Source organism: Uloborus diversus, chromosome 9 (genome assembly GCF_026930045.1).
Source record: "Uloborus diversus isolate 005 chromosome 9, Udiv.v.3.1, whole genome shotgun sequence".
Classification (NCBI taxonomy): Eukaryota; Metazoa; Arthropoda; class Arachnida; order Araneae; family Uloboridae; genus Uloborus; species Uloborus diversus.
This window is the reverse complement of record NC_072739.1, coordinates 79,302,402-79,324,552: the sequence shown is the minus strand read 5'-3', so window position 1 is coordinate 79,324,552 and position 22,151 is coordinate 79,302,402. Positions and strand designations below refer to the sequence as shown.

Genomic DNA, 22,151 nt, shown 5'->3' with positions numbered 1-22,151 from the left:
TCAGGCTTGGGAAATACTGGGAATACAATGATGAAGAATAATTTTAAGTATGCAAAATAAACTTGATTAAACATGATGTAAGTCACTTAGCTTTCATGTAATTGTATTACTGTTAGCCTTGGAAGCGTCAACATTATTTTATCTGATTTTTCTTCTTATCATTCCTGAAGTAAAATTTGAAGTAAAGATCTCACCTTGCTTTTTTCACCTTTTATGTGACAATATCAAGTTTAGACCCTGATGCAGGCATTTACGTATATTAAAAAGTGCGATTTTATGTTTTTAAAATCAAAATTTGGACACGACCACTTTTTTTTAAATGAGCTAGAAATCCACAGTTTGCAAAAAACTGAATTTAAAGAAGAGACATCTAGTTTCTCTCCCCCCTCCGAGAAAAAACTTGGCCTTGGCTGAAAAGGTGGACAGAGTTATCAGGTCAAATTGCAGATCACTTTTAAAATGTTTAAACATAAAATGTAAAATAAAAAAATATATAAAAGTATATATACAGTGAAACTTTAATGAGGCAAAGTTGCAGGGAATGTAAAAAAAATTTGAGTTATGGCAAATTTGGTTTATTGATTGCGAAAACAAAACTAAAGAATAAAATGAAGTACCACCACTGACACTCATTAGATTTATAATATGAGCAAAAATGTGATAGAATATTGTATTAAAGATAATATTAACGCTTCAAAGCAACAGTTCGATATCTTACTGTTATTCCTGGGATTAGATGCTTTACTATTGTTCTGAAGAAAAGACATATACTTGACACTATTTTTGTATTATATACTTCTATATATTCTAGAGTTTGTATAGATTGAAAAACAAATGAATAATTTTATGTATTGCATGAAAATTTTTACTTGCCAAAAATATATATATTTATGTATATATTTTTAATTTGTTACCAAGCATTGCTTTGAGCAGAAATTTGTTTTTTCATTAGATAGTCCTTGGATATTTTTAAAGCATCAACAAGGGAGTAGGGAATATTTGGACTTTTAACGCCTTTAAGTTCGCATTTTATATTCGCCTTAATTTTTTTCCTGCAAGCGCTAATTTAAAGTGCTTTGAACTGTTCAAAGTTGAACAAAAAATTGTTCAAATCAAAAAATCAAATACCGGAATGAGGTGTCATCGGGGAGATCTTTCAAAAAAAAAAAAAAAAAACGAGCTGATGTGTGCATCACACGACTTCCTTTTATTCCAATTTAATGTAATTTTCCCATGATTGGCAATTTTAATGTGATTCAATAGTTTACTCTCTAAATATCACCAACAGTGGCGAACGAAACCAGATTTAAAAAAAAAATCGCCAAATTTGTCGCCAAGTGGTCGACAAAACTTAGCGACCAAAAGACTGGCAATATATCCCCAAGTGTCTGCCAAGTTATAACATCACTTGAGTTTACATCGAAATTAACAATAATTTCCTCCCAAAAAGGGGTAAAAGACCCCTTTAGAAACACCCGAACGCAACCAAAAGGGGAGGGGTGCACAACTAGACTCCACTAGGAGTCTACATATATAAAAGTATATATACAGTGAAACTTTAATGAGGCAAAGTTGCAGGGAATGTAAAAAAAATTTGAGTTATGGCAAATTTGGTTTATTGATTGCGAAAACAAAACTAAAGAATAAAATGAAGTACCACCACTGACACTCATTAGATTTATAATATGAGCAAAAATGTGATAGAATATTGTATTAAAGATAATATTAACGCTTCAAGGCAACAGTTCGATATCTTACTGTTATTCCTGGGATTAGATGCTTTACTATTGTTCTGAAGAAAAGACATATACTTGACACTATTTTTGTATTATATACTTCTATATATTCAAGAGTTTGTATAGATTGAAAAACAAATGAATAATTTTATGTATTGCATGAAAATTTTTACTTGCCAAAAAATATATTTATGTATATATTTTTAATTTGTTACCAAGCATTGCTTTGAGCAGAAATTTGTTTTTTCATTAGATAGTCCTTGGATATTTTTAAAGCATCAACAAGGGAGTAGGGAATATTTGGACGGCATTCTACAAAAACGCGCAATAAATACATCTGTTGCTTTTCATGCACAGCCTTTTTTTGCACGCCCAATTGAAATGTCTTTTCGATTTTTTAAAATTGTTGAAAACATGTAGGCAATTTCTTCGCCAAAAGTGGAATCATTCCATAATCCCGAACATGCGCACCCCTTCCTGTCATTTTTCCCCTCCCATTTTCAGGCTGCACTAAATCAGAGCAGGTTTTTCTTTCTTACGGAAAGAAATTAAATAAACAATAACTTAAAACGAAACGAAAAAAAATACTTACCAAATTATGCACTTAAATCTGTTTCAGAGATTTATTTGATTCACTTTGTCTAGATGCCTTTTGACTCAGTGCAATAGTGCCGATTTTTCTCTTTTCGTTCATACTTTTTCGGAAGCAAAAAAATAAATAAAAATAACAGGATTTCAAGTTGTATAGTTATGTTAGCAAGGGAACGTTGACGACAGTCATGAAATAAAATTCGACTTATAGGCTGTGGGACGAAGGCATAAAAGATGCTTAAAAACATGGTTTCGTTTGCCAACTTCGGGGACTACAAAAAGTGATATTTTACTGAATCCTTAGTGTCTACAGATGGAAAAAACCCAATGTTCACAAAAAAATAGTGTCTCATAATTTTTTTAGACCATTAGAGATACATGAAAAGGAGTGAAACTGACAAGCAAGAGGCAGACAAATTTTAAATACATAAACAATATTGTACATGTACATTTAAAATATTATGCATGTACGTTAAAAACACTATGCATGTACATCAAAAAATAGTTTTTTTTTTTCAAGAAGCAAACTCTTCATTCTGAAGTATCATCGTCAGAATAACTGAATTCATCTATCCTGTTTTTACGTACAGAGTTATTTTCCTCCTGAGAGTTTATACAGCTACAGTCACTAGAGGAAAATTATGTGCATGAAAAATTTTACGTCTTGCATGTACTACATCTCTTCGAAGAGCACTGAGTTTTCGGGCATGCACAGCAGACTAGTTTTTGAACATTATCTGATGCAATGGAAATAGTGCTCCATTGTATTTCAATACTGCCCACATTTATAGTCCATCCAATGTTTTGATGAACTGGGAGCATTGATTAAATCAGTGGTGCTCAACCTGCAGCCTGCGGATCAAACCTGCCCTTTGAAGCTGACCCATGCACCCCGTCGTTGTATTCAGTGTTTAAAAACGAAAAATATATTCTAAAACCTTCCAAAAATACTAGTAATCTTCTTTCGGTGTTATTAATTTTGAAGTCAAGTAGTCATAAATTGATTTCTGAAACACAGATGCAATAAAATAAGCATGTAGTAATAAAGACAGCAATTTTAATTTGTAATTGTCATTTGTTTCCCTTGTTTTCCCGTGCTATCTAGAAAAACCTAAATCATATAAATAAATTTGATATTTGTTCTGGTCCACGAGATTCCTATTAATGTGAGTTGTAGCCCGCAGGTAAAAAAAGGTTATTCACCACTGGATTAAATTAGTCAAGCATCAGCAATGAATATTTGCTTGATAGTTAGTGCACTAACGAGGGGATAGGGTAAGAGTCACGGTCCGGAATTGATTCTTTTTCACTCCAGCTCCGCAGCCCTGGTAAAAATAGTTGCGCTTTAAATTCGTCCCATTTTGATTCAGTCATATTAATCTCTGACTTTCGTTAATGTTAAGTCTATGAGATATGGCATTTCTATATTTATTAATAACTTTCATTTTTATTTCTTGTCACCAAAAATTGAGAATGTATTCAGAATCTACTCCATTTTGTCAATTTTTGGTGACAAAAAATAATTTTTCACGTTGCCGTTAATGTTAAAAAAAAAATTATTGTCAAAAAAATGCCCTTAAAATGGCGAATTAAAAAAAAAATCTTACGCCTTTAAGTTTGCATTTTATATTTGCCTTAATTTTTTTCCTGCAAGCGCTAATTTAAAGTGCTTTGAACTGTTCAAAGTTGAACGAAAAATTGTTCAAATCAAAAAATGAAATACCGGAATGAGGTGTCATCGGGGAGATCTTTCAAAAAAAAAAAAAACAAACAAACGAGCTGATGTGTGCATCACACGACTTCCTTTTACTCCAATTTAATGTAATTTTCCCATGATTGGCAATTTGAATGTGATTCAATAGTTTACTCTCTAAATATCACCAACAGTGGCGAACAAAACCAGATTTAAAAAAAAAATCGCCAAATTTGTCGCCAAGTGGTCGACAAAACTTGGCGACCAAAAGACTGGCGATATATCGCCAAGTGTCTGCCAAGTTATAACATCACTTGAGTTTACATCAAAATTAACAATAATTTCCTCCCAAAAAGGGGCAAAAGTCCCCTTTAGAAACACCCGAACGCAACCAAAAGGGGAGGGGTGCACAACTAGACTCCACTAGGAGTCTACGTACCAAAGTTCAACTTTCTAGGACATACCCTTCTTGAGTTATGCGACATACATCCGCACATACGGACGTCACGAGAAAACTCATTGTAATTAACTCGGGAATCGTCAAAATGGACATTTCGCATGTCTATACGTTCTTAGGCACTTATCCACGTGTGGTCAAGTTGAAAAAAAAACTCAATATTCATTCGGGGGTGAGCAAAATGGAAATTGAGGTCGATTTTTGAGTGAAAATTTTTTCGCAAATACAATACTTCCTTTTTTGTAAAAGGAAGTAAAAAAGTTTGTTTGAATCGAATGATTTGTTTTTTTGAGCAATCACGATTGCATATCGTTCTCACTTTACTGTTTTTGGCGTTCCTTTGATTTTTCCCACCGAAACCCTCCGCACCATCACGGCCGACGGGCTCCTCACGATGCTGCACCTCTAGTGAAAGCTGTCTCCAGGTTGCATCCACGTTCTACACACACGCGCATACATACACAACTACACACACACACACGCACACACATACACACACGCATACATACAGACACCCACACATACACATACAAAAACATACACATACACACAACTACCCACACATTCATGCCTGCACACAGAAACAAACACATATGCCCACGCACACATACAACCCCCCCCCACACAGACACAAACACACATGCCTACACACACATACCCCCCCACACACACACAAACACACACACCTACATACACACACTCGTGATTGTGGAAAACATTTGAATTCAAGATGTCAAAATTCAAATTAATTTTTTTTTGGGGGGGGGGGGGAGCACATACGTCGACCGACAGACACATATTTTCCCCATCTCAAACCCCTACTTTCGAATTTAATATTTATTTAATTATTTTATCAATTTTTTTGACTTATTTTTACTTTCTTCTATATCTAATATATAGAAGAAAGTATTGGATTCGTGCAAATTTTCGAATTTCGAATTTTGACGGATTCGAACGTTTTGAGGTGTGCTGAGTCCATCTCGACTATTTTTGGAAAATGTCTGTCTGTCTGTGTGTGTGTGTGTGTGTCACGTCTGTGTGTGACCAGTTTTTTGTGGCCGCTCCACAGTAAAAACTACCGCATGAAATCGAACGAAATTTGGTACACATATGTGCCCCTATGTGAACTTGTGCCCATTGGTTTTTGGCGCGAATTCCTCCAAGGGGGGTGGAGCAATAGGACGTTTATTGAGTTACGCGTGCTTGCTATTCCTCAGGAAGTAACTGGCGGAATCAAACAAAATTTGGTCCATATGTTGCCATTAACAGGAACAGGTGCTGATTCAATTTTGGTGTCAATAACTCAAACAGGGGTTGAGCTATAGAACGTTTTTTGTCGTCCATTGTGACTGCTGTATCTCAAGAAATAATGAACGGAATGAAAGAAAAATTTATCGGCAAGTAGCCCTTAATGGGTATAAGAGCTGATTTTATTTTGGTGTCAACAGCTAAAAGGGGGGTAGCGCAATCGCCCGTTTTTTTTTTCCATTGTGAGTGCCCTATCTCAAGAAGAAATGCTACGTTCTGGTTGAAATTTGGAATATATGTAAATCCATATGTAAACAGGCTTTGGTTCAATTTTGACGCCAATCGCTCCAAGAGGTGTTGTTTTTTTTTTTTTTTGAATAAAAATAGCTTTATTAATGCAACAATAAGAAAGATAAATCGTAATAGATTGTCGTCTGTGTATTTCTCGTGATTTTAATTGTATGGAAATGATCGGAAATATTATCTCAATGATTTAAAATTTTTAACTGTTTCCATCTTATGTTTGTTAACTAATAAAATATTTGTAATTAATTCAAGCAAGGCTTTTAAACTAACTTTCAATTTTCGCTCTTTGCTTTGCTTTTGCAATAATTCAGACATTGGGATGGTCATCAAGTTTTTGCATGTGTAATTTTGTTTTTGTTGGGAATATTGCTTCCTCGTCAAGCATGGGGAGGGATCAGAAAAAAAAAGAAAAATATAGAAGAAAGTTTCGTGATGGCCACAACATACTAGTTTGTACTAAGCAATATTTTTACGATACATTAACCTTAGCACAGTAAACCACCTTTTATGTCCTTTTTTAATTTTACATTACTTTGACGAGAAAGTTGGCTAAAAATGAGCTCAAAATATCGTCTGTAATCAAAAAGCAATATTATTAAAAAAGGAAAAGATAAAACAGTGTGATATGAAATATACTTTTTAGTTTTCAATTTATCATCTGCTAATGTTTAACTTTATTATATTTTTTAAACATCTATTGGCATCTGTTAGAGTTGTTTGTGTTCTTAAGATTTTGTAGGGCAATTATTGCTATTCGGTGATTCATTAATATCTTTTTTGTGAAGTAAAGTGTCTTCTAATTTTTTTTACTTAACAATATCTATGTGCGCTGGCTCAGTTGTAATAAACGAAATCTTGAGATGAAGATTATTCAGAGCTGCGGATTGATACCATTTTTGATTTCCTTTTAGTTACAAAATTACTAAGCGAAAGTAAGTAATTCGAAACGTATTAATATATTTTGCAACGAAAAACTGAGTAAAACAGTAAAATTTCGGTTAAAAAACAGTTTATTAAATTTTTAGATAATAAATATTGTGTTCAATAGCGCCATCTAGAGACAAATTTTTTTGTGTAAGTGCTAACAGTCCACGGAACATGGTTCCTATTTCAATTACAAATTAAAACTTAATGAGACAATTCCAGCGTGTGAGCATTGCATTTTTCTATTGAGTTCATCATTTATAATAGATTTCAAGCAAGTTCACGTAGTCCCTAAGATTGGTAAACAAACTTGAACGATATTTGCACTTGGCCCATAGACTATTATTGAATATTTTGACTCAACAAAATTCAGCTTATCGAAAAAAAAACATTAATTCTCTATTTAGTTACACGGGAATAAATATTCACTTTGGCTCATGGAAGTTTGACTTATCGAAGTTTCACTGTATCTTCCAAATGATAAAATGAATTTTTCATGTTACCTAAATCATTTTAATTGTTCTATATTGTTTAAAGAGTTTTTATTATTGGTATTCTTTAATATTGTTAAAAAAATCTTAATGCCGTGCTTTTTTTAATTTGTAGGTCACCTTTATATAAAACAAGTGAAAGGAGGGGTACTTTATCCACAACTGGTCACTCTACAAATTATGTTCTGCATTTTTTACTTGCAACAGAAAAACCTCCACAACACTGGATCAAAAGAGGAACTGCTCTTTTGTGTCAATTAGATGACTAAAAAACATCACAGAGTTCTATATTTTTTTCCATTATAGCTGTTAGTGAAATGCACATCAATGGAGAAAAGATGCATTGATTTAGGGAAAATATTTTCAAAGTATTCTAAAGCTGTACCTATACAAAGTAACTTTTGCAGTATTTTCCTAAATAAATTTTCTTAAACAGAATTGTTAATAAATATGTATTCAAAAATGAACTGTGTATTGTATTATTCTTTCATTATTGAAATTACAATTTCCCGAATTTATAAATTCTGCAGAAAGGAGTAATTACACTGCATGGCAAAAAAAAAACTTCAAAATGCTTCCAACATTATTGCTGATTCTTGTGTAAAATGACCCCTTGAATCCTATGACCACCGTTTTCTCCCATCACATTCCACTTTTTGAAAACGGCTCCCCCCATTTTTTTTCCAGTGTTCCACAGTTTCATTGCCATTTTTTTATCTGGATGGAAGGGGAGAATTACATCAGTCATTAACAATCTTTTGAAGGGCTAGATAGGTGCAAAGTTTAAAAGCATAAACATTTAGATATATGCTTTTAAACACAAATATTTCAAAAATCATCAAAACCGATCTTTTTCGTCTACGAGATTGTTTTACCTTTTTTTTAATTTTTCTTTCGGCATAAAACCAGAGTATAGAACTCACTTCTATTAGCTCATGTCCGAAAATAAATTTGCATTATGAAAATCCTTTTTTAAAAATATTGGAAGCATCACATTATGCTTAGTTGGAGTCTGATCAAAGATCTTCAGTAAAAAAACTTCATTCAACTTACATTCTCAAACATAATTATGATTAAAAATGCACTTGAAAGGAAAAACTGCAGCAGGAAATAGTGCTAAAAAATAACTTTTTTTTTTTCGAACACCATCCATACTACTTTAAAACATAACTATAAGTCTGCAAAAAATGATAGATAAAATGATGAGTAACCATGTTTAATTTATATGTTTCAGAATATCCAATCAAAATTAAGATTGAAACATTTATTGTACCATTACTTAGATATGTTATCAATCTAATGTATTCGAATGCTATTGAAGAATTTGGGTCCATTAAAATTTTTATTTGTAATTCAATTTGGGTTAGTCATTTTACCTCTTGTTTTCGCCGACTTCAGAAATTATGTTAAAAAATACTATAGGTGGTGTTCTCAAAGAATAGAGTTATTTTTTACTTTTTAGTGCAATTTCCAGCTACAGTTTTAGTTTTTTTTCAAACAAATTTTTATTTCATTATTTTTAGTGTGTGAAGTTACCACCACAACTTCATATAAGACTCTATATTTAAAAAAATGCTATCAATGCTTCTAAAACCATTTAAATTTTAATTGTACCCCCAACTAATTAATATTTCATAGCAATACAAGTTATTAGTGATAAAAATCTTATGTCTCCTTTGGCCCTGTTACGTATTTTTGTCATTAGATAATAATACAACTAGAGCAAAGATAGTGAATAAACTTCATGTTTGCTTCCGGAGAAGCCTTCATTCAAAATTCTAATTATGATTACTATTGTACGGGAACGAATTTTTGTAACAATGGGCTTTGTGTTTCATCATATAACTTTTTTTAAAGAACAAATATAGTCAACGAAAGGTATGCAACCTAAGTTAGAGCGTCCATATCCTTTAAAAAAATAACCGTCAAAATCGGTTCTCTAAGTGAGATGCTGTGAGCAGACAAAAAACATACGTACAGTATGAACTGATAACCGCTTCCTTTTTGAAGTGTAAAAATTGATCAGAGACATCCAATTTTCACTCTTGCATGAAAAGTTTCGTTTTTGCAAAAACAATTGTTCCACTGTAGGGATTTTTTTCCAAAATTCTAATTACTTAAAAGTTTTTTTTGAAGGGAACTTCATTTTTTTGGATAATAATTCGGAACATATTTACTTTAAAAGGGAGTTCGAGAGAAAGTAAATTATGGGAGTCTCCCAAATGAATCGGGAGAGTTAGAGTTTGTGGAGTCAAGTAAAACTTCTCTATAATTGTTAATCCATTGTACATTTTCGTAAAGGGTTTCCATGCACAATTTAGAAAGACCTTTTTTCTAAAGAAGTTTTTGCTTTGCGGTCAAGTTATCATAATCTTGAATAAAAATTCACGTAGTGTGAAATACCTCTACCAATGACCTACTTTACATCAAAAGCAAAAGAGATTATTTTATACAACTAGTTGAATCATATATTTAAGGATGGAAAACATCCATACAAACAGCAAATAATTTATTTGAAACAATATACAGCATTATAATCCACAATATTCAAAATTAAAATTTAGTATCTTAGGACCACTAGAGTGTACATTTTCATTTCTTCAGCGTTTTCCGTATCAATGCCATTCTCTGAAAAAAGAAATGTATTAATCAGAATCAGAAATTGAATACTTTAAATCAGCATGAAAATAAATGTTTCAATGAAATTCTTGATTTTTTTTTTAATTCAAAAATTGTTTTAAAATAAATCACAGTTTAAGATTTACCTTGAAAGTACAACATAAGTTATTAGATATTTTTCTAATTGAACACATTCACTTTTTTAAAAAAAAAGTTTAAGAAAACTTTTCGATGATATACCTGCATATTATCTCACATTTTTAATAAGAACTAAACGTGATTAAAAAATCATTTGAATTAAGTTATCTTTGAACACAAGCTACACAGATGAGAGAAAAAAATCAATCTATTGTGTGAAAAGGCCTCAAAACATTTTGCTTTGAGTAATTTTAAACAATAAAAAATAAATTAGTAAAACTTTTAATTCATAAAAATTGAATGGTAAAACTTTTCTTAACTAATTGTAAATTGTGTTCAGTAGTAAACTTTGTGAGTAACTAAAATTTTGAACTGTTACTCCTTTGGTACCATCCAAGGGGCTGATACAGCTTGAGAAATGCTATGAATAAGAGTTACAATAGCGTGAATAGCAATAAAAATGAATTTCACTTTCGCCTCTGCATAAGAAGTTTTCTAAGAACACAACATCATCTCAAATTAACAAGCCATCTATCTGAAGACTAGATAGCCAAGTAGGAAGGAGAAGTAACTATCAGGAATGTCATCATGGCCAAGAAAGTCACAAATGCAAGGATAAATTTAACTAAAAATTATAATTAATTAAATTTCTTTTTTTTTTTCATTTTTATAAATTAAAAATTTTTTTGTTTTTTGAGTAACTTAATCAGGAGTTCATAAAATATTTCTGTGAACAAGTCAGGTTTTTCTTTTTCATCTTTTAAAATTTTGGCACGAAATTATAAGGGAAAAAACCTTCATTATTACTTTTAAAAATATTTTTAAGTTTTAAAATCAAACTTACCTGTTTGTGCGCTTCTGTTGTAGCAGATTTTTTGTATGGTCGTAATTCTTCACAGCCAAATCCTGGAATATACATGTTCCAATTTTTTTCTAAAAAAAAAAAGATATGTTTCACATCAGTAAATGATATTACCTTCAAGAAATTTAATACTACATCTTCAATACTGCAAATATTTTGTGGTAAAAGAAATTTTTAATAAGATTTTTAAAATATTTATTAAAACATGCCAAGTTAAAGATAACTAGACTTGTGCACTGAAGAGGCAGTTAAACTTGAAAAATACGTGTTACCTACGGGTAAAATAAAGGAATGGATATTGCTATACATATTTTCTTTACAACTTAATGCCACTGCTTAGTAAAATTTACAGGCATTGAAATAAAACTTTACCCCTAGTTTTTATAAACACATTCATAAAACAATAACATACTTCAAAACTGTCTACTTTTTATTACATTATACCAAATAAAAATCTTGTTCAAAGATTAAATAGTAAATGTTTGACCTAAGACAATCAAGCATGTTCTTCTTCAATTGAAAAACATTTCAAAAAATTTAATTGCAAATGAATGCCTTATTTGTTTCTAAATACAGGATATATTTCCATTAAATAAAGATGACAAAATAAGAATACTAACCAAGACTCAGCTGTACATCTTTTACGTCTAAAGCATTGGACTTTCTGTGCTTTGCCAATAAACAAGACGTTAAAACTACATCTTCAATAAATTCTTCTGTCAGAGCCAGCAATAACTATGGAGATACATATATTTTTTAATACTAATACTTCTAAACATACTTTTAAACAGCATAAAATAGCACATAACTATATATACATATGGTAGTACCTACATTTGGAGTTCTAATAACCCCTGGCAACATATAAGAGTTTTAATTTAGAGCTTCCATAATTTGCCCACCGGGAACATACAATTTTGAACTCATAAAGTAAGTAGTTTAAAATTTTCTTTACTGTCAAAAAAATATAAATCAGAATTTCTCACTTTTATTATTGATTAAATTTTCTAAAAATCTTACCAAGTTTTAAGTTAGTTTCTAAATACAGGGTGATCATAAAACAACTCCGGAGTTTCAAAAAATCATATCGAGTTAATAGTTAGCAATATGAGTTAGGCCAAGTCAGTTTGAAAAAACCAGTAGCTCAAATTTTAAGCACACTATTCTCAATTTTTTTTCAAAAGTAGGTAGCGCTGAGTGTCATTTATCTTTAAAAAACATAGAAAATATAATAATCTATGAAAATATACATAAATCTAAATGTAAACTGTGACATGCTGGAAAAGTCTTTTTGCCTTTGTTGTAACTGAGGTGAAGAAGGGTCCTGTCAGCATCCAGCAAGATCGCCTCACTTAATTTTGTGTATGGGAGCATGGAATATTCAATTCATCAAAAAATGGTTTTGAAGGGCAAGGTCTATTTCTTTGCCTCCAAGAAACTCCATTAACTTTAGTGAGAAAAGTACTCCATTCACTTTTTTCTGAAGAGATGTTAAGGAAGATACTTTATACTGAGAGATTTCAGGATGCAAACCATCTAGGGCAAAGGATAATCACTTGTGTTGTTGTTAGATTTGCTGTCGGATTTGTGCTTTACAGTTAATACAAGATGTTGCAGCAATTAGTTCAAAAGTTAAAAGCAAACTTTTTTAGAAATTCTTAATTTTTAGTTTACTTAAATATTTTTGTTAAATTTCACACTATAGATACTATAGCTCATCAAACAGGAAAAAGGCAGGTAACCTGATTGAATATGGAACACGGAATAAACAATAGAAACAAAATTAAGTTATAATGACATTTTACAAGCAAAGTTCTGTTAGAAGCTGAAAAATAATTGGAATAGTCCCCATCTTTGTGCATATGAGGCAGTGAGAAGCAAAGGTATGTAAGGAGCAAATTTAAAAATTTGGAGATAACCAGTACAAATGGTTGGTAACCTCATTTCTGTCTTGGGGCAAAAGATAATAGTAGTAGCACTGGTAGGTACTGCTATGCAGCATGATTTAGAAAAACTTTTCAATAAAGGCCTACCTAGGACCACTAAACGTGTTTTACTCAAAACTTGAAAATGTCCATTTGCATCCCTTTACTTCTCAGTGCCTCATATGTGATAGTTCAAACTGCTTCAATGTTATTCACAAGAAACGTTACAGCAATATTTGGCTATACTCTTGTATTAATCATCTTATTAATGCATTGTTTCAGACAATAACACTGGTTACTATCTTACAATAATTGTGAAAATTAGAGGTCTTTCGACGTGACAGTTTATACCACGGCTAAAACAGTCATGCTTCTAAAACTGGCCAATCCTAGTTGAGAGTCATAATCAAGTAGTATTTTATCAAAATCATTCACTGAATATCTGTGAGCCAGGAATTTTCCCCACTAGTTCCTAAATTATATTCAACTGTCATATCATTACTCTTTAAAACATGCAAAAAAAAAAAATACTCTCAGTCACATTTGTGTCTGTAACACCTATGTTTTAAAGTAGAAACAGCAACAATTAACATAAATACTATTCCTGTTTCGATGGACACAATTATGATTTATCTGATACTAACAAATTAATTTTTCTGATAGAGTAAACTGAAGAACAAAGTACAGGGAAAATCAAACAATTTGTTTTTAATCAATAAAGCCCACAAGGAAACATTTTTCAAAAGAACTTTTTGCATGATTTCATCTAATTTAAATAATAAAATGACCAACCTCTTCAACATCATCATCATTCTGGACATTGGGATCAACTTCACGAACTAGATCTTGTAACCGCTGTTTATTTAAAATCTAAGTAAAATAACATTCATTAAAAATATTATACATGCATATATACACAGATATAAATATGTTAAGTTTGTGTTTGTATGTAAGTGTGTAGTCAAATCCTGTTCTAATGCCACCTTAGGCTCCAACAATAAATGGTAATGCACCAAATTCAGATTTCTTTTATAGATTTTTCACATTATAATACAATTATTGCAAAAAATAAAAACTAGGAACATTGAAAAGCCCAAAAAGTCTCATCATAAAAATTTTGTTTCATCTTGAACACTATCAGTTTTGTTTTAATATTTTTTCAAAGAAATATTAAAGCAAACCTGAGAAAATCGTCCCCCATTCATAAAAATAACAAATGAATAGAGTTGAAAATAAATTCATAAAACAAAAAAAGCACTTAACCTAATTTCAACGAAATCTTTCTCAAAAATGTTACCAGTGATGTATGAAGCCTGGCATTGGAAACAATATCTAAAATAACCACTAGATAGTACAGTGCTGGTTTTTATACCAAGCATTCTATAGAATGCTCGATTTCATAAATTGCCAGTTCCTCCTTGACAATTTACTATACAAAAAAAAAAAAAGAAAAAAAAAATAAGATTAATACTGAATGAGAAAGACACTTACTGAATATAATTTAAAAAAAAAAAAAAAACTCTGAAACTGCCCAGGCAATGACTGTTGAGGTACGTCTCCATCTTTTAATATCTCCCCTTTTTAAGCCGCCGAAAGTTTTGCTATCGCTATTTGGCAACGGCGGAGAGTTTTAATTTTGTTTTTTCATAGAATTCCAATATTGAGCGAGCGGAGATAATTCATTCCGAGTTTTGAGCTACATTTCCCATTTTAAAAGGTGATGTGATTATGATATTAACACCTCTGAGAAGGTTTTGAGAATTTATGTTGGTTCATTTCAAGTTTGTAAATAGTCTTTATGTTTTATTGTGCTAGTCTTTCAATAAATGTTGTCTGTAATGCCGAGTACTTCCTGATTTGAGCTAAGTATTCAGAGCGAATACATTAGTGATCCTTTACATCTGGCGTCCGTTGTGACAGGACTCGGCTGCGTTTCATAAGTAAGTGCTAATTTATTCGGAGCGATATGGAAACTTTAAAGAAAGATCGTACACAGTATCGAAGACTTTTTTTTGAGAGTGTTGAAACTCAGTTAAATGTGACTGATAAAATAAATAAACTGAAGTTAATCGAAGAAAAAGCGATTTTGATGATCAACTGTGAAGAAAAAATGAAACCCTTAATTTACGCTGAGTGCAAAGAAGAAACAGACATTGATAAAGAGATCGATGAAGCTGAAGCATATATTGATCGTTGGCGGTCTTTTAAACAGAAATTCGAGGAATTAAATGTGAAACATAATAGTGATTTAGTGTTGGAAAATGAGATTTCTCATCCAATGACTTTATCCAACCTACGTTATCCAGTTATTAAATTGCCCACTTATGATGGTGATGTTCGAAATTTTTGGGGACAATTTCAGAAAATAGATAAAGATCCAAATCTTGATTTGCATGATAAATTTTCTTACTTGTTGCAAGCAATGGAAAAGGGATCTCCTGCCGAAGAACTAATAAAGAGTTTTCCACCTGGTGGCATTAGTTACGAGAAAGCTGTGAAACAATTAAAAAGACGATTCGGGAGAGAAGATTTGCTGATTCAAGTGTATGTACGCGATTTGTTAACTTTAGTGCTTGAAAAGCAAAATTCGCCAAAGTATTCTTTACGAAAATTGTATGATAAAGTGGAGTCTAAGTTGCGTTCTTGGGAATTATTGGGAGTTACTACGGACAAATACGCATCAATGCTATTTCCGCTTGTTGAATCTGCATTGCCAGAAGAAACACTTGTAGCTTGGGAGCGCTACAGATCCACCAGTCAAAGAGTACGAGGAGATCATGCAGATCCTAACAGTGATCAAAGAGGTAGAAGTGATCTTGACTCCATCTTAGAGTTCCTTCAAGACGAGGTAGAAGCAGAAGAGCGAGTTGTCTTAGCTTCACAAAGTTTTGGTAGTTCTAGAGTGAGTGTTGATGCGAAAAGTGGCGGCAAGTCCGAGAGAAAAACAGTTTCAAATAATTTTAAACATGGCCGCGCAAACTGAAATACCGAGTGCAACTGACCTTATGACTACTTTCACAAGGACAGAAACAGTGCATTTTTTGTTCAAATCTTCACTATTCTGGAGATTGCATGAAAGCAAGAAAAATGCCAGTGAAAGAGAGGGAAGCGCTAACTCAAGAATCGGGTTCCTGTTTTCTCTGTTTAAAGCCTGGACATCTGGTGCGCAAGTGTAATGTGCGCGTTGGATGTTTGCGTTGTGGTAAGAAGCACCATATTCTTCTGTGTAGAAATATGCACCATCAAGTAGTTTCATCTAATGAAAGAGAAGGTTTATCTAGTGAAAACAAAGTATCGGAAATAAATTCAGATAGAGATCAGGCACTTGCAAGTGTGTCTAAGAGTCCAAATGTTATATTTCAGACTTTGACAGTTATTATAAGAGGTAATGGAAAGAAGCGCAAAGCTAGAGCTATTATTGATTCCGCTTCACAACGTTCTTATTTATTGCAAGATACTGCCAGAGAAATGTTGCCCGAGACTCAGAGTTGTGAATATTTACAGCACTCTCTTTTCGGAGGAAGCAGTTACTGAAGTTTATAAACACAATGTATTTACTTTATATTTATCCAACGTTGATTCCAGTTACCATTGCAATTTTAAAGTGCTAAGCCAACAAATCATTTGTGAATCTGTGCCTCCTTTAACTGATGATGCTTCTTTAAAAGAACTTGCAAGTGTGGTGTTATTCCTGTTAATGATTGTGAAGGTCCTATCGAGATTCTAATAGGAGCCGATGTCACAGGAAAGCTTATGACAAATCATCACAAACTGTTGCCATGTGGTCTCGCTGTAATTGAGACTAAATTGGGATGGACGGTAATGGGTCGAGTGCCTCAAAATTCCGAGAGTAAGAATGCATCATTAGTAGTGACTTCAATGCTATCAAGCGCAGATAGTATCACAGATTTGTGGACACTTGATACGCTTGGTATTAAATCCTTCTATGAAGAAAAGTCAAATGGAACTGCAAGAAGTAGCTAAGCAGCATTTTTTGGACACTGTTTCAGTACTGGATAATTGTTTTGTAGTGCACCTTCCGTGGTTAGAAAATCATGCATTGCTGCCAGACTACTACGAATTAGCTTTAAAAAGACTGAAGAGTACAATTAAGCGTCTTAAATCAGAGTCCTTGTATGAAGCCTATGAAACAGTTTTAAATGAATGGCTAAAAGAAGGCATCATAGAAGAGGTAAAAGATGATGAACAAGTTCCATGACTTTACCTTCCCCACAGAGCGGTTGTCAAAGAGAACTCTACTACCAAAATCAGACCGGTGTTTGACGCGTCTGCCAAAACAAGAGACTTGCCTAGTCTTAACGATTGTCTGGAGAAAGGTCAAAATCTTATCGAGTTGATTCCAAATATTTTAACACGTTTCCGAAAAGAGAAGATAGGCGTAATATCTGGTATTCTCAAAGCATTTCTGCAAATTGGAATTTCACCTACAGACAGAAATTTTCTTAGATTTCTTTGGGTTACGAGTGATGGTGAATTGAAGGTGCTGAGTATGACTGCCACTCTGAAAATTGGCTAGGACTGAAAAGCGCGTGGCTCCATTTTGCGACACCAAAATGTTAGCGCTTAGTTTGTTTAATGTTTTAGACGTATATAATGCTAATTTTTGATGCTGTAACTATATATTATAACCAAATTGTAAGATTAAGTAAAAATTTAAATCTAAATAAAAAAATAACATATCATTGTCCAAGACTTTTAGGAGGTAAAATTAGAAAATGAACCTAATAATAAAATACAAGAAAAAAACTTACTATTTGCTACTGCAGAAAAAAAGCTTCAGATTGTATAGTTCATGTTACATAAATAGTTCATATATCATTCAAAAAAATAGTAATTAAAAAAAATCAGGTATGAGATTCTTGGCTATAAAATACATTGCGATAAAAATTTTAACAAAATTTTCCAGATTAAGATAAAAATGGTTGAAATCAACAGATTGAGTAACTTATTTAGTTATTTTTTGAAAAAAAAAAAAAAAAAAAAGCTTATATTTTTAACTTCAGCAGATGGGCCAGTTTTTTGTCTTCAGAATAATAAGGCCTTTTTTGAGAGTGAGAGATTCAAAATTAAAGATTTGTTTCATCTATAAAAATCATTTTGAAGATGGAAAAAAAATCCGATGGCCGAAATTTTTGAAGAGACGGAATTCCGTCCCTTGGACGGAAGTGTGGCAGCCATGGTGCTGAGGCACTGCCGTGTAGTTTTTGGAGTTTCAAGCAGCCCTTTCCTACTCGGTTCTTGTCTTCAGTATCATTTGAAATACATTTTGAGTGAAATTGAAAAAGGTGAAAGTTCGTTTCCAAAGTCTGTTGTTGAAAAACTCTTAAACAGTTTTTACGTAGACAATTGTATTAATAGTGTTGAAAATGAAAAGGAGCTTGATATTTTTGTAAGAGTGTCAACTGAGATAATGTCTGAGAGAAAATTCATACTTAGAGAGTGGGAGCATAATGATCCTAATGTTACAGAGCCCGTTGATTCCAACGTGCTCGGTATGATTTGGGACAAAAAATCTGACACCTTATGTGTAAATACAGCCCGTCTGAAAGAGTTGTGCTTTGAAAAAGTAACGAAAAGAACTATTTTGTCCGCAGCGACTGACTGTTTGATCCTATAGGAGCGACATGTCCTTTTAGTCTAACACCTAAATTGTTACTTCAAAAGACATGGAAAACTAACTTGAATTGGGATGATGAAGTTGATTCCGACACTATAAAAGAATTTTTGAAATGGGTGACGGATAGTCGTAATCTTGATTCTCTGCGTTTCCCAAGATATTTTGGCGCTAAGAGTAACATTCAGAACTGTTCAATTCATTTCTTTTGCGATGCAAGCAAAAATGCTTATGCTGCAGTCGCCTACATAAGAATAGAAACCTGTGCTTCTGTGAAAGTCCAATTACTTCAGGCAAGAAGTAGAGTTACGCCAACTGGAAAAGGAGAAATTACAATTGCAAGATTAGAGTTACTTGCTGCGACAATTTCAGCTCGACTTTCCGTAACTATTCTGGCTGAAGTAGAATGCAACAAAGTTTATTTCTGGACTGACTCGTCCACTGTTTTAGTGTGGATCACTAGAGAAGAATCATGGGGCATCTTCATTCACAACAGAGTAAAAGAAATCAGAGAGTTAACCGATGTGAAATCATGGTTCTACGTACCTGGATCACTGAACCCAGGGGACTTACAGAGTAGAGGGTGTACAGTCTCATATTTGCTGAGATTGAAATGGCACGAAGGACCTAGTTGGTTATATTTGCCGTGTGAAGAATGACCTTCTGGTAATATTGAGTTTGATGAGAACGAAGTTATCCAAGAGAAAAAGAAGAGTGTGGTATCATCAAACTGCTTGGTTTCCACTGCCACTTCGACAGATTTGTACTATCGCTATTTTTCTAATTATAACCAGATTGTAAATCTCGTGGCCTGGCTCCTTCGGTTTGTTTTCAATTGCCGTTCTTTGAAACAGAACAGAAAACATGGTAATCTTGATCAAGAAGAAATTATGAAATCTGAAGAGAAAATAATAGGAATGATTCAAAAAGAGAGTTTCGTTAATGAAAACGACGAAAAATTGAAGACCCTAAAAGTTTTCAAGGATGAACACGATGTTATTCGACTGAAAACCAAACTTGTTTTTCGAGATGACACCGAGGAGTTTAGAATGCCAGCAATTCTTCCGTCAGAGCATGAAGTTGTAAAACGGATAATATTCTATTACCACGTAAAAAATGCACATGCAGGTACTCAAATGTTGCTTAATATTCTAAGAGAACGTTTTTGGGTATTTAATGGGAGGAAAAAAGTGAGATCTGTTGTGTTTAAGTGCATTGTGTGCAAAAGATTCTCTTCAAAACATCTTGATGCTGCTACAGCTCCCCTTCCCGAGAATAGCATAAGAGATGCTGCAGTATTTGAAATTTGTGGAATAGATTTATCTGGTCCTTTGTACCTGAAGGACAATCAAAAATCATGGGTTTGTATTTTCACTTGTGTGGTATACAGGGCGGTACACTTTGAGATGGTAACTGCTCTCTCAACCGAAGCGTTTTTGTTGTCCCTGCGAAGATTTATTTCACGCCGTGGCCGTTGTAATCTAATTTACTGTGACAACGGCACAAACTTCGTAGGAGCTTCAAATTTATTGAGGAATTTGGACTGGGATAAAATCGTCACTAGCACTGCTCTCCTTCCTATTCAGTGGAAATTCAACCCTCCCGCTGCTTGGTGGGGAGGTTTTTGGGAGAGAATGATAGGTGTTCTGAAGAAGCTACTGAGGCGAGTTTTAGTTCGCTCTTCTTTAAGCTATGAAGAAATGATCACAGTGCTTTGTGATTGTGAATGTACGATCAACTCTCGACCATTGACGTATATGCCTGGGGATGATGCGGAACTGCTTCCTCTCAGTGCTAATTTGTTTCTGCAAGACATTAAAACCTCTGGTGTTCCTGACATTGATGCTGTCGACCATCAGTCTTAATAAACATATTAAATACCGTCAAAATGTACAAGGGGCATTCCAAGGTATTTGGCTGTTACGGACTCTACACTTCATAAAGATGTTTTAGCCTCCTACTCATCATTAGAGCAAATAGTAAAATTAAACTTTTTGTAAATTATTAGTTCTATGTGTAGTTATGTCATAACATTGAAAAAAGTTTAATTTTGTGTTGAATTTCTAAAGATATAGGAAGATATATAGCATGTTACGGACTCTACACTAAAAAGACATGGAAATTTTTGCTTAAACTATCTTCAAATTTTCTGTGAAAGTAATAACTACTCTTACCTAATGAAGGTTTTCCACTATGTCTCAGTTTATCTATAATACATTTAAGCACCGAAATATTTTTTAAAAAGGTAAAAAAATATTTTTTACGGAATTATTTACTGAAGAACTTCACGATTATGAACATGTTACGGACTCTACATATTTGTCACGTTCGAGTATTGTTTGAATTATTGTTTATAGAGTGTAAACAACAACAATACTACCTCATTGTTCAATAGTTACAATGATAGAATCAACTGTTATGACTATTTTTTCATCATATATGTGAAAGGTGCCCACAAGGGGGGGGGGGCATGCCGCAGACTGTGCCATTGAAGTTTTTTTAGGGGGTGTTTTGAGAGGTATTTTTCTCATTTTTGGGGAGAGGTTTTTGATATTATGGGGGAGGGGGTCTGTGGGATATTTAGGGGAGGTGCACCTAAGCTCTAGGGGTGGGGGGGGGTTACCAGATTGAAGGTGGCCTCTTGTTGGAACAGACCAAGTGTGATATGTTGATTTCTTCAGTCTTGAATTTAAAAAAGCAATACTCCAATATCAGCAATAGTGAAGTTGCTAAAAACACAAATTGTGCTGATTGTTGAAAAAGAGTAACAGTAAATGTTGGTCAATTTTAATTATATTGATCTTTAAACTTTGGTTTTTTGATTCTAATCATAAAACATTTGTTTGGTACAAATGTTTGATAATATTTAACATTAAAATTGTAATAGAAGTTGAGTTCGTAATGTGGGGACACCGGGACTGTGGCAGGTTGGTTCACTTCACAAAGTTCTCTTAAAGTATTAATGGGGAAAAAGGTAATGAATTGAAAATTTTCTGGGGTGGTGAGAAATATTTAACTCATGTTAGAAAATAAAATTACGAATTGAAATTTATGATGAGATAAAAAAAAGAAGAAAAGTAGAGAGCCAGACCAATGTTGACCAATGCCAGACCAAGAGCCTGACTCCCCCTATACACTTACTTGTTCAGTCAAAATTCTTCTGAAAGTCAAAGTTTTTTTAAAGTATAAGTTGTAATTTCCTTTAAAGGGCTACTTTTTTTTTTTTTTTTTTTTCTTGTGCAGGCAGTTCAAACATTTTGGTAAAGAAAGAGCTGTGTTGAAACGGTTGCCAAATGTAGAGTCCGTAACGTTTTGTAGAGTCCGTAACCAAATTTAGAAAATTAATTAAAAATACCGAATTTAAATAATCATGAAACTTATTTTAGAGCATTGTAACACTATAGGTGAAGTTAGAAAACATTCAATTTAGTGACATAAAATGCATAAATAAAAATTTTAACAAAACTTTTCCTCTAATTATTGTTACGGACTCTACAATCACCATTTTCACAACTTATAATTTTTT

The 22,151-nt window shown here is 32.9% G+C and overlaps 2 protein-coding genes across 3 annotated transcripts in view; one reads left to right on the top strand and one right to left on the bottom strand.

The window, feature by feature from the left end:
• LOC129230089 (dynein axonemal heavy chain 7-like) overlaps window positions 1–7,822 on the top strand; it is a 179,190-nt gene extending 171,368 nt beyond the window's left edge. The window contains 1 exon segment of the mRNA XM_054864483.1: window positions 7,562–7,822. Coding sequence (XP_054720458.1) covers window positions 7,562–7,715 — 154 coding nt within the window. The 3' untranslated portion in view covers window positions 7,716–7,822.
• Window positions 7,823–9,938: 2,116 nt separating this feature from the next.
• Window positions 9,939–22,151, bottom strand: part of LOC129229488 (transcription initiation factor TFIID subunit 12-like) — a 34,097-nt gene continuing 21,884 nt past the window's right edge. For both annotated transcript variants that reach the window (XM_054863805.1, XM_054863804.1), the window contains 4 exons: window positions 13,783–13,860; window positions 11,686–11,800; window positions 11,048–11,136; window positions 9,939–10,074 (listed from right to left, as the gene is read on the bottom strand). In XM_054863805.1, coding sequence (XP_054719780.1) covers window positions 10,039–10,074; window positions 11,048–11,136; window positions 11,686–11,800; window positions 13,783–13,860 — 318 coding nt within the window. In that variant the 3' untranslated portion in view covers window positions 9,939–10,038. The remainder of the gene's footprint in view (window positions 10,075–11,047; window positions 11,137–11,685; window positions 11,801–13,782; window positions 13,861–22,151) is intronic.